Genomic DNA, 13,384 nt, shown 5'->3' on the forward strand with positions numbered 1-13,384 from the left:
CATCCTAAACGGCTGGAGGTGCACGAAAGAAGTGGGGTCTTATCTGCGCGTTTCGGAGACATAATATACATCGAGAGAGAGAGAGAGGAAGCAAGGTTCCAGCAGGAGATGCCTGTTGCCAAATTCGACACAGTACGGATAGTAAAGGATGAAACGTGGATCCGATTTTTCCTGGTTAGTAACAGGTTATCTTGGTTTATTTTTCTGGGGGACGGTTTAGACACAGAACGTTGACTAGGGGACTGGCAAATGGGTTGATCGCACTGCATCCTTCGATGAGCGGAGGGGGTGCAGCGGAAGGCCAGTGAGCTAAGAGCTGCAAGGGCGAATTGTGTTTCCCGTTTTCCCAAACCGAAGAACGGGGTTTGGTTGAGGTAACCCATTTTGAAACTTTAACTTAAACGTCTGACCCACAAGGCAGTGTGAGAAGGTAGGACTGTGTTCCAGGAGCCCGGCCCTAGTCTCTTACACCAAAGTCTAGCCAGCGAGACAGCGGGCATTAGGATGCACTTTGAAGAACCTACTCGGAGCCGATAACTCGATACTTTGACCTCATCTGCATGGGGCTGGCCAGAGGGCGTATAGAGTAAGGCATTAGTGCCAGTGTGGCTGCGCATAGCAGGTGCCTTTTGAGCAGCATTAGACTCTTTGGTTTTAAAAGTATTTCGACCGTGGCTACGGTCAACCGTTGGGCAATCGGAGTGTGTGAACTTTAGGGCCAGCTTTCTCTAACCTGTCATTCCTCGGAGAAAGGCTTCATCCATGAATATGGGCGTACTGGTCGCCCGGCAGAAACAACTTACTGTCTTCACACTTCTATCGGAGAGGTTTTCACCCGGAGATCGTCCCATATTACGATTTATCGCGATACGGGGACTCGCTGTGTTCATCGGGATGCTCCGCGTGAGGAAAGGTCGGTTATTACTAAGTTCGATATGAGGTAGGCAGCAGGATAAAAAGCGCTAAACTTCAAACCACTGTGAAAAAGCAACAATAAAACTCAAGGTAGGGTAGCGGAAACCAATGGAAAAAGCAACAATAATACTCACGGTAGGATAGCGGTCACATGTACACCGGCGGGGAGCCCACTACCTTCAGCGGCCAGGCTTTTGGTTAGTTGATGAACTGCTGCCTTCGCTATACCGTACCCAAGCATACCTGTGAGGAAACAGGAACAATGAGTAGCCACGAGCTGCAATTACTCACCTAAGATCAAGGAGAGAGCAATCAAACTGAAGGCATACAGCGAACAGAAACTGGACAACAAAGGCGATATGCAATAGTGATCAGCAACAACCCAAGTTTGGCAGTGATCTGTGTCCAAGAGCAATTACTACTAAGTGAATCGAGCAGCAGTATATTATTCAGATTTATTGTTTTAAATGTATTCCATGCCTTCAGGGGCATCAGTGAAACGGGCGTTACTCAGATTCCAAAGGGCACTATTGGGCTACTACCTACTGATAGTCTAACCTAACACGAACAAGCCGCTTTGGAGATGTGCTACATGTCACGTTGTTGAGCAACGGACCGGTTCTCGATGGAGTGCACCTATGCCCCGAATTGACACAAGAACTTGACATAGAAGACATTTCTGATTGATAATCGGTCCTTGTATGAAGTACTTGACCGAGCTATCCTCGTGTAACGTAACCGTCCTCACTTCCCGACAACTGCCTTCAATCTGGTCTGCATCGGTCACCATGGCCCCGGTTGTGCCTTCCTCTCGTTTAAAGACCTCTGTCTCTTGACTTCCCTGTCTAGGCTTCGCGATACGGGGACTCGCTGTGTTCATCGGGATGCTCCGCGTGAGGAAAGGTCGGTTATTACTAAGTTCGATATGAGGTAGGCAGCAGGATAAAAAGCGCTAAACTTCAAACCACTGTGAAAAAGCAACAATAAAACTCAAGGTAGGGTAGCGGAAACCAATGGAAAAAGCAACAATAATACTCACGGTAGGATAGCGGTCACATGTACACCGGCGGGGAGCCCACTACCTTCAGCGGCCAGGCTTTTGGTTAGTTGATGAACTGCTGCCTTCGCTATACCGTACCCAAGCATACCTGTGAGGAAACAGGAACAATGAGTAGCCACGAGCTGCAATTACTCACCTAAGATCAAGGAGAGAGCAATCAAACTGAAGGCATACAGCGAACAGAAACTGGACAACAAAGGCGATATGCAATAGTGATCAGCAACAACCCAAGTTTGGCAGTGATCTGTGTCCAAGAGCAATTACTACTAAGTGAATCGAGCAGCAGTATATTATTCAGATTTATTGTTTTAAATGTATTCCATGCCTTCAGGGGCATCAGTGAAACGGGCGTTACTCAGATTCCAAAGGGCACTACTGGGCTACTACCTACTGATAGTCTAACCTAACACGAACAAGCCGCTTTGGAGATGTGCTACATGTCACGTTGTTGAGCAACGGACCGGTTCTCGATGGAGTGCACCTATGCCCCGAATTGACACAAGAACTTGACATAGAAGACATTTCTGATTGATAATCGGTCCTTGTATGAAGTACTTGACCGAGCTATCCTCGTGTAACGTAACCGTCCTCACTTCCCGACAACTGCCTTCAATCTGGTCTGCATCGGTCACCATGGCCCCGGTTGTGCCTTCCTCTCGTTTAAAGACCTCTGTCTCTTGACTTCCCCTGTCTAGGCTTGGGCAGTATCTCAGACCTCGTGTTTCCTTTGAGTGACATGGTAGCTAGGCACCGAAAGGGTGTTACAGCTGAAAGACTTTTAAGGGACGATTGATTTGAGGAAAGTCAGCGAAAACGGCAACCAGTGTAGATAAAGTGACCGTACCGTTAACCAGTCTGTAACCGAAAGCAGCGAAAGAAGCACGATTTTATCCGAGCCTAACAGTCAGGAATAATACCTTGAAAATAACGTGCGTATTTCGAATGTCTGCGTAGGCACCACGAATACATTCCAGCATACCCCTTGCCATGGTCAATAGTTCGCATGCGACACGCACGAATAATGGAACGTATTAGAGAAACACTGCATTTAGGTTTGGGTGACTGAAACAATCAGTGATGGCCAAATGACTCCGAGCTCCTTGTGTGTCATGTTCGGTTAATATAAAAAGGTCCTAAAATTTTTTGACGGAACACTACCTGGGCCTTCAAAAAGGATAGATCTAAGTGTAACGGATATGGCGACCACAGTAGTCGGTGGCACGTTGTTTTTCGTTGTCTGTGAAACTGCGGACAAAGACGGGGCAGTGATTTCAGTACTGCCAAGTTTGATTCGGTGCCTGAGGACATGAAGCGACAGCTAGTCCTAGTTCAGAACAAGAAACTTTCACCAACTTCACAATAAAAAAATAATAGTTCACCCGTAGTGCATAGCTGCCGCGCAACTAGGAGGGCTGAGATGCTGTTGCTGCTCAAGCCTACACAACAGCAATCAAAAGGTCACATCTGTGTTAAAACCACAGATCTCCAGATTGGTAGTTTCGTGCCTTCCAGCATGTTACTTTCATACTTCCAAGAACGTTTGCACCCGATCTATTTCAAATGGGCAAAGTGAGCTTAGCAACGAAGGAAATGGTGTCTCAGAGTCATCATGTTAAGCCTATCGTGATTGATTTATGAGAACATTACCCGAGAGTTACCACATGACTATTCCGAATTTACCCTGGAGGTAAGTAATAGCAAAAGGCATTGGAATTAAGCATTCGCTATCAGAAAAGCGGTCAGTTTTACAATAATCTGAAATTTCAGGAACTCTTCAGAGGTTTAGATGGGGTGGGTGAGAACTGAGACTGCGTAAAAGGGATCCCAGTGAAGAAAAAATGAGGTTTTCAGTTAGTTCCGAGAACAAGCACTAGCAGAACAGACGCAGGTCTAGATCTGAAATCAAGATGTCCTGTACGCAATATCCACTTTGGTAAGTTCATCCGACATTTAGCAGTTCATGCAACCAGGACGACGGAAGGTGCTGACCTTCCGAGGCCGAAATCATCTTTAGTTGCGTGAAATTATTTCTTACCACCCGGGAGTCCTCCCCTTTTGTACACAGTTTGGAGACAACGATGAAACAACCGTCTACATCTTACTCTCTCTTGCTGAACCGAAGTATTATTGATTCATGGAATTGAGCGTCTCAGACCCCACGATGCTTCACTCTGTTTCCAAAATATAGACACGTTAAAAACTATCGGGTTCCAACAATGCAAGCATAGCCGCCCAGAAGAGCCTCACTACTAACTGGCTGTTCCATATCTTTGGTCGACGTACTAATAATAAACTTATTCCTTCAAAGCCCGTTACTATGGCAGCAGCAGTTATTTTTTTCCTTTTTTTACTACAACAAGCCGAGAGGCGTGAAAGGCAGTACCTAGAGGCCCCTATATAGATCACATTACAAAGTCGCTGTGGTCCTCCCATGATACGTTAAAAACACGGAGTACCTATAGTACTGACATACCAAGTCAATCCAACCACGACTGTGAACAACAAACTAAACGGAACAGAGAAAAACTCAGTGCCCAAGCCGTAGATATTTTACTCAGTCCCAAGTTGGGAACCCGGGTGACCTACCCGAACCAAGCATAAACGACGGCAGTACGACCGTAATTTTTACCCGCTCAATTTCGCAGAAGACGGTTGGCTTTATGTTGCACTGCAATTGTCTTGAAGGCAATTTATATCAAAACGGACAGCTAATAGGTAACCAAAAAACCCATACACTACATGTGACTCAGTTAGATGGAAAAAATCATTTCCTGGTGATGGTGAAACCCTACTGAAATACCTGGTAAAAAGAAAAATAAATGGAAGACGGTCGCTCGTTCAAGTCATACAAGAAAGCGACGGACGCATTTTTTTGCTTTCTTCATTTAAAGCAAGATTCAACTCAAACTACCGTCAGAATAAAGTGTAAACAAACAAAAAGGAAACGGTGGACAACCACAAAACAACCACAGCAATAACTTACTTAAAATAATACCATAAGTGAAAAATCCAACTGGGATTCACCACCCATTAACATCAACTTGAACTGCGAGTGTACTTCGCTAAAAGATTTCCAATAGTGTTTTTGAGAATCCAAAACTCAGAATAGTGCGTATAGTACACTGCGCGACAAGACGATATGGCCTTCAATCATAATTACAATAGTGAGTGTGATAAGACAGAAAGTGCCACTTTTAATGAGAAAATATCAGGGGATAAGATCTTTACCGGTTTTTGTTTCCAACCCAAACATCAGTTATTGTGAATTAACTGTGCCTAAATTACTTGAGAGCCCACACCATCACACCAATGTGACCCAGTGCGAATTTGCTCCACTTACGTTCAGAAGTGCACGTCTGAATGGTTTCAAAATCGAAAAACCACAGTTATTTCTACGACTTTTAATATAGCAGACAGTCATTATTTGTTCAATGGTGTGTGCAAGACTAACCAAGTTCAAAAAGGGTCACGTGGCTATGGACAGATCTCAAGATGTAGCGAAAGGCACTGGGAGAAGACACCTGAATCCATAAGAAGGATTAGCAATTAGTAAGCTTCCGAGCGTAACGAAATAATAGCAGATGATTTTAACAGTTTCGTGTTTGCATTGCAAACCAATATATCATTATCATTTTCTGTCTCGGAACGACTATCGTGTCACACTGGTTCACAGCATTCACTATATACAAGTGTTGATACTATCGAGTTCACGCACTCAAACACACTACTGCCTGCTAATGTGACCTCTGAGCTTTCAAAGTTACCTCGGCTGTCTGACGTTTCTAGGCGGTCTCTTTCAGATTGTGTATTCCCTTGCAATCATTGCATTTGTATTAACAGAGGACCGTTGACTTCCCGTTCCGCTCTCTCAGCGTCCTTTCCCCTGTGATTCGTGTGCATAGATTAACCCGATTCCAGTGCTAAATCAGAACAGTCTAGCATTACTATCACATTCGGATTATTGTAGTGTCTGACTCGTTGCGCAACGGTCCGAAACGCATCGCATGCAATGGCGAGTCTCAGTAGGCGAAAAACAAGTGTTGATCACTGATTGTGGATGCGAAATACTTCAATAAAAGCTGTCCAGAACCCCTTATGAGATATATTAAATGACTACTCACGTGCAAGTCAATCATAACGAGGCTGATCGTCATCAACAAAAAAACGTTCTACACGGAAGTAACGAGTCAATAAGTGGAATACACTAGTGCAAAGATCGACCATGTGCTCACGATGGTTGTTCTGCCGATTTGATGTACCGGCAGCTCAGAACCATTGATTGATTGTTCAACCGGAATTAAATGCAGCATCGGTTTCATCATTCAATGGAATGACCAGCTGAATTATAGAATGTTAGACTGACAACCGGGAAAACATCACTGAATGTCATTATTATTGAAGTGTATGAAAGCTGTCCATATGGCAATGTGAAAATTACTTTGGCGTTAGTGGGGGGCTAACTGAAACTCAACTGAAATTCCCGCTTATGGTGTTCTTCGACCGAATTTGATTCCATTAAGAAATGATTGATGGAAAACCAGGGAATTCGTCTAGACGATGAGTTCCACGAAGGGTGAAACCGAGATCAAGGTGTCGATGAGTTATCACCAACCTTATACGTAGTGTTACTTAAAGAAAAATGCTTGGAAAACTTGAAACATGAAGTGCACAGCACAGAATACCGAGCACTTGGTAATGAAGAATCACTGGGGCAGTAAACAAAACTTATTGGGCTGTGTTTGAAACACATATTTCGCATGCTCAATCGCCGTCCATTAAAGAGGACCTATTTTATTACTTCAAATTCATGCTGGCGGGAGATTTCAGGATACGGTTGAGCGAAATGAAAGCCACTACAGACCTACTGGGTGCTGGTGAGTCTTCGTGCCTTCTTGGTTGGGGCCTTCGTAATTATTCTTGAAACCTGGCGCTTGACTGATGGCGCTCGGGCTATCACTTCCCCGCCGGACTATCCACCTGACGTTTGTCTGTCAGTGTTTGGTTGGGTCTTGTTGGGTGCGGTCCATTAAGATTATTAGGTCAGTCCAATCATGATATCCAAATACAATTTGTACTTAGATATGCTAGTATTGTTACTGTCCCAATGTTTAGATACCATTTTATCCATCGTTTCGCCCAACGATATAGAGCTCTTTCACCTTCGTTTAAGTCTTTACTAAGTCACTCTTTAACCATCATTGTATGACAGTATATGCACCAGGATCTATTACTGCTGTGTTGTTGTTGGCGGTGGTGATGACGACAAGCATTATGAACAAGAGGTTCAGCTGAGATTAAGTTAGATTTCTCGATGATACCAACTTAATTTTTAGAGACACAACTCCACTTACAAATTTGTATTCTAGTAAGAAATAACACTGTTGGGAACTCGAGGAGTAGGCGTAATTGATGAGCCACAAGAAGGATGAAACATCTGGTGGGCTAGCGAAGAGCTTTAATTAACTTTAAAAATAGCGTTAAGTTATTATGGATGTTCTACTCTGTCGATCCTTATTCCACGTGGAAAAAATTGTTTTAAGAATGAGTAGGAAAACATATTGTGACATCTCGAACATAGCGCCAAATGAAACATGAGGCGGTCTTAGTCCAGCACATTCATCTGAGGGGTAGCATAAAAGAGATTTAGCTGGGATTAAGTTGAGTCTCCGGTGAAACCGGATCAGCTTGCAAATGAGTGTACTTAGCGTATCACGTACTAATTGGGTTTGCGCAGAGTAAAAATTTGACGGACCTTAAGGTACTACGCCAACTTGATGGGCCCTTAAAAGGACGAAACCGTGTATGGGCTGTTGAAAGACCTTCATCAGCCCTTTGAGTAGTGCTCCGGATTCTGACTAATAAACAGTTAATTTAGTAAAGGCATAATGGATTCCGGAGTAGTGGTGATAAACGAAGTTCCCAGGAAGAAACTTGAGGGCACAGTTAGTTATCACGGACGGTCTTGCATGAATAACGAATATCTGGCTTGTCAACTCTGGATAGAACGAATTATTCCTTCAGGTATTCAGTGAAGCAGTCCGGAACATATGAATACGACAAAAATTTCGTCGAATCAAAATCCGAAGCGTGCGATAAGGTCTATATCCGATCCCGCCCTCGTGACACACCTGTATCGAAAGGACATTTTGGCACCCCAAAGACGAAGGGTAATCGTATCAAAATTCGCGGTTACATTCGTCACGGACCTACCAAGGGCAGTAGTGCAGAGGTCCGCTTTCCGGGATGGGATCCCTGTGGTTCAGTGCTTGTTTTCGAATGTAACAAGATATGGCGATTAACTGATGTAAGGACGGTCGTGAAGTCATCATCATCATCATTGTCAGCTGTAATAACTGCGTAGTTGTCGTACAGTGGACGTAGCTGCCACAGTTTCATTCACCGATGATTCGGGGAGGTGGGGTAGGTAGCTGCGCATTAGAGGCAGGAGCTGATAAGTTAGTGCGAAATACAGCACTGTATGTGGTCTGTCAAGTGGGGGACGGGAGCTATGCATTGAAGTGTATTCAACCAGATGGTCTGTGTGATGAATGAAGGGGGTAGGCACTTCAGAATAATTGTGATGGCTACCACCAAGTTCCTTACTTTTCCATTCTTTTTTTCTAAGTGAGGTCATTTTTTAAGTGTTTGAACTGCAATAAAAAACGATGGTTCTCAACAATGATGTTTTCGTCAGTACGTTGAGTGATTTAGCCACTTCTGACGGTAGGTGATCCCTCATTTAGGCTTCCAACTTCACCAGTCGTACTGAGTGTTCAGTATGGATGTTGCATGCACAGCAGACTTCCTTTTTTCACTGTGGAGCCGCACTCGAGAACACATGCCCTATAACCGTGCTCCACAGCACACAAAATAAGTTCGAAATTACGTTTAACCGACCGTCTAACTGAACACTCCGTTGATATGGACTTTCCAGAAATTCTGTGGTTTCTGTGTTCATGCCCGGAAATCCTACAGACAGAATTTTCGACGTCAAGGTCAGCTGTGGTTAACTCTTTCCGGTAACGACCAATGTGCCGCGAAGATCCCACTGGAAGGACATTACCTGACTAACCGTCGACCCCTGATCCCTTGAGCTGTCAAAATGAACAGTTGTTCAAATCATTCAGGTGGGTCCCTTGGGTGGTCCACAGGTGACACCGGGATTTGTCTAGTCGTCAGTCTATCCCTGATTCACAGAAGCAGGTCACAGAGTGATCATTCTGAATCAAACTTACAGCTAAGAAGTGAGAGCTACACAGCAAAGTCCTGAAAACAAGAGAACAAACGAGAATCGACCATGACCGATATCAAACCTGGTCATCGAGATGTCAGCGGATTAAAATATTCTGACTGCTCATGAATCAAGTCAAGACTAGATGTGGAAATGGCCAGCAAGACTCAACCGATCCAATTAGGAGACAGGTGCAGATAATTGTCTTTGCGGGTGATGTATCCTCGTTCCGAACATGACCGATTCTCTGGACTGTTGTTCGGTATAAAGCATGGCAGCATAATCGGACTTGTTGGAAAATTCTGCATCGAAGTTACTCAAATGATATGAACCGGATTTGCAAGCCGCATGCGCTTCCCGTATAGCGGACAGGTGTGACAGCCTGATCCCAAACACCCGATTTCTCACATTCGTACTTCGGTCGGACATGGTGAACGTACGTCTTGTCGATTAGATGACCTTCTGAGAGCGCTGTTTTCCGTGCTCAATTCGGAGTGACGAAAGCTTAGAGGTGGAGAGATTTTGACACGGCAAGAAGAGACGAAGGATGTTACGAAAAGTTTGGGCGCTGTTTTTGCTATTCGCCTTCTAGGATGGGGGCCACGTGATCTCCTCTGTGCTTGTCTGGAGGCACTGAAAGATATGGAGGCAAATCAACGTCATGCTGTCAGCCCCACTTCTTTCTTCTTTCCATTATAAGGCTTAATTCAAATAAATTGACACGGATGTGCGGCAGTGAAACACCAGTGTTCTTTGGTGTTGATGTCAATGATCATGCTTACGTTGACGAACAGATAGACTCCACGACATTCCTGTAAGTGTATTACACTAATTATGCCCCCGAGACTGAGCGTAAACGGAAATAGCAGTAGACAAACTACAGCGGAAGGAGAATTTCAAAGGTACTCGTAAGTCCCTGCAGACTGAGGAGAGACGGAATCACTTCCCGAACTGGGGAGACCAAAGTGGTTATTTCCAATCTCTGACTTTTGTGCTGCCGACGTGATATCAACTTAAATGTCAAGGGTAGAGTGCAGAGTTCCGCCATCCGATCCCTTCTACTTTATGTATCAGAGACATGGCCACTGCGTGCAGATCTTCGGAAACTCACCGTGTTTGACGACTGGTAGGTTCGAGGCTCTGCGTGAGTTTAGTGGGAACATCAAACCAATAATGCTGAAGTACGCCAGATGGTTACGGTGAAGTTCACTCTTCTTCCGTATATCAACCCGTCACACTCCATAGTTTAGATCACGCATTTCGCATGCCACAGAACCGTTTGCCTCGTACAGCCATCTTCGCCCGGCCTTGTATCGGATGGGGCCGATCGTCATCACCGTCGGTTGTCATAACCGCGTACTCGTCGTACAGTGGTTGTAGCTGCCGCATTTTCGTTCACCGAAGATTTGGGCAGGGCAGGTAGCTGCGCATTGCATGCGGGAGATGATACATTGGTGCATAAATCCAGCAATGTCAGTGGGCTTTTGAGTGGGGGGATTAGGAAGGGAGCTATGCATTGAAGGCAATAGCTTGGATGCATGAGCGCTACTGAGGGCGCGACTGGGCCATGTTTGACAATGTCTCTAGCCATTGATGTCGCCCGTCTCGGGGTCCCCATCCGGGAAGACGGCAATGACCAGCGCAGCTGAGTTTGCTGCTAGTGGCTTTCATAATTCGCTGCCAAGTCATTGTTTGACCGCCTTTGACTCTCTTCTACCCTTCGCGTGATTGTGCGAAGAGCCCTTCGAGGGATTCGGTCGAATCTCATACGCAGCACGTGGCCAAGACAGCGCAACCTGTGCAGTGTGATTAGTTCATCTATCGAGGGTGAGTTGTTTCTCCCGAATACCATTCGACGTACTTCGGAATTGCTGATCCGGTGTTTCCACCGATCGAGAGATGCTTAGTCCATGACATTGAACTAGAGGATCAAAGCCCTTACCAGTCAGCTGAGTCGCGTTGGTAACTGCCATTTCCTTGGATGGTGATCAAGGGACGAGAAGAAACAATGGTTAGTGTCCCTGAGAGATATGGCTGCCAATGGCGCTCTTGCACCAAAGCCATCGCTTTCACTGCGCAGCCCTCATCTCCTGCTACAAACAAGCACGGCTTGTGCCACCGCCCCGAAACGTGTGGCTCTAATTACTTCACTGTCCTTATCCCCGGTGAACGAAGCTGTAGAACCTGGAATGATTGCACCAAGGTCCACTGCTTGTGAAAAACTAAGTGAAATAAAAAACACCCTGTAGAAGATAATGGAGTAACACCAGACTAGGTGGTTATCATGCTTTTCATCGAAACCTCTGAAGTTGTTGCAAACGATGAATCACACTATCCGTAGTCGGTGTATGTCACATTTGTGCAGGTCACATCGTCAATCCATAATACTCACAAAGAACCCTTGCCCTGCTTAATTTAAAACATCTGCGAAACAGTCGAGTGAAGTTAATCCGCCACAACTGCATCCATTAGCCCAGTGGGGGCGAGATGGCTCAAGTGGTTAGAGCGCGAATTTACTGACCGGATGGTCCGTGGTTTGAAACCAACCTCTGCCTCTCGACTTGCCCTATCTAGGCTTGGGCAACCTGACAGTATCCCAGCCCTCGTGCTTCCTTCGGGTGGCATGGCAGCTAAGCACCGAAAGGACACTATAGCTGAACGACGATTAGCCCAGTATAGAGAAGGCATGCCAAAGCCGTTTCTACTGCGCATGAACATAGAGGTTAACTAGTCGGCAGTGGCAGCACTGGCTAAGACCGGAGAGGCCACGGTCTCGTATACATACCGACTTCACTGGACCGACAAGATCTGATCATTGTCGATGAATTCATTAAGTGGCCGGAAGTTCTCGTCGTGACAGAAACATCGACCAACTCAACAACTGCTAGGCTGTGGCATTTAGTTGCAGCTCTAAGCATCCCGGAAACAACTGTGTGGACAACTGCTGTCAGTTCACATCTCACCAGTTGGGAAGCTGCATTAAAGTTTTGTCACGATACATGTGACATAATCAACATATTCCAACGGAAAAGCTGGACTATCCATGGGTATTTTCAAGCGCGTCCTGAGAAAATCCATAGGAGGGGGCAATAGCAGAAACCCGGAAGACAATTTCTCGGCCTACCAATTTACAATAAGCCCACTGTCTCCGGATGATCGTTCTCTTACAGAAACTCTGATGAACAAGCAGTATAAACAAGCACACGGCGCCTTTCGACCGTCACCTAAAAGTTTGTGACTGACTGTCGTATACATTAAAGATTACAGAACTGGTTGCCGCAATGGATCATTGAAACCATCCTGAATAAAGTTGATCAAGTAAGCAACAATATCCTAGTGGGCCCTCTGATATCGAAAGTGCACACTAAGCAACTGAAACCTAAACATTCTCCAAGTACGGACAAAGGTGAACAACTGCTTTAACTGTTATAATGATCACAAGTTATTTTTATGCATCGCTAACTTCCGGAAGAGCCAGAATCGCCGGGCTCGATAGTGTCTCCCAACGGACACAAAGTGACCATATCACTGATAGTTACCGATGGCGTGGACCACTGATTGGCGGCTACTCAACTTGGAGCACGTATCACACCCGTCCGGAGTCGTTTCTTTTTGCTTTTCAATGCCACGCTAACTGGGGTACCTGGCCTAGCCACTGAAGAGTTCTCAGACCCAGAGCGCAAACGAACTTATCACAACTTTTTGGACTATTCTTGCACTTACACCGTCAGACATCAACTTGAAATGGACCGAGATCAAAACGTCGCTGCAGAGTGCCGGGAGTGTCAACAGCCAGATCTTCTGGACGGATGACCTCCTGTCCGAATTTTCCAAAGATGGACTATTATTATTGGTAATGTCATTGAGGCCCTGGTCTTCAAACAGCTGCCGAAAAAAGCCTTATCGGTCTGGAATATGCAGACAATATCAACCTCGCATTCGGAAAAGAATAGTAGACAAGTCTCCTGGGGAAATGCCCCGACCTTTAGTATGTGATTTGCACACTCCTCGACATAGGGTCACTCAGCACGTGATGTACAATACAAGGGGAGACAATCGAGGCTGTGGGAAATTTTACGAAGTTTCCAGCTCCCGTTGTAATGTGATACATGACCTCAATGTACGAAACCGTAAGGCCCGTATTGCACTTGTTTACTTGACATACGGCGGCGAAGTGA

At 45.4% G+C, this 13,384-nt stretch overlaps 1 protein-coding gene across 1 annotated transcript; it reads right to left on the minus strand.

Moving 5' to 3' along the window:
- T265_15281 (hypothetical protein) lies at positions 1 to 2,061 on the minus strand (the record flags this gene model as incomplete). The annotated part of the gene is made up of 4 exons (XM_009177392.1): positions 1 to 270; positions 1,050 to 1,158; positions 1,207 to 1,256; positions 1,955 to 2,061. Coding segments are annotated over 4 exons (534 nt in total), but the record flags the coding sequence as incomplete, so codon positions are not given.
- Positions 2,062 to 13,384: the final 11,323 nt, after the last annotated feature.

This window comes from Opisthorchis viverrini (assembly GCF_000715545.1).
Source record: "Opisthorchis viverrini unplaced genomic scaffold opera_v5_419, whole genome shotgun sequence".
In the NCBI taxonomy this organism is placed as follows: Eukaryota; Metazoa; Platyhelminthes; class Trematoda; order Opisthorchiida; family Opisthorchiidae; genus Opisthorchis; species Opisthorchis viverrini.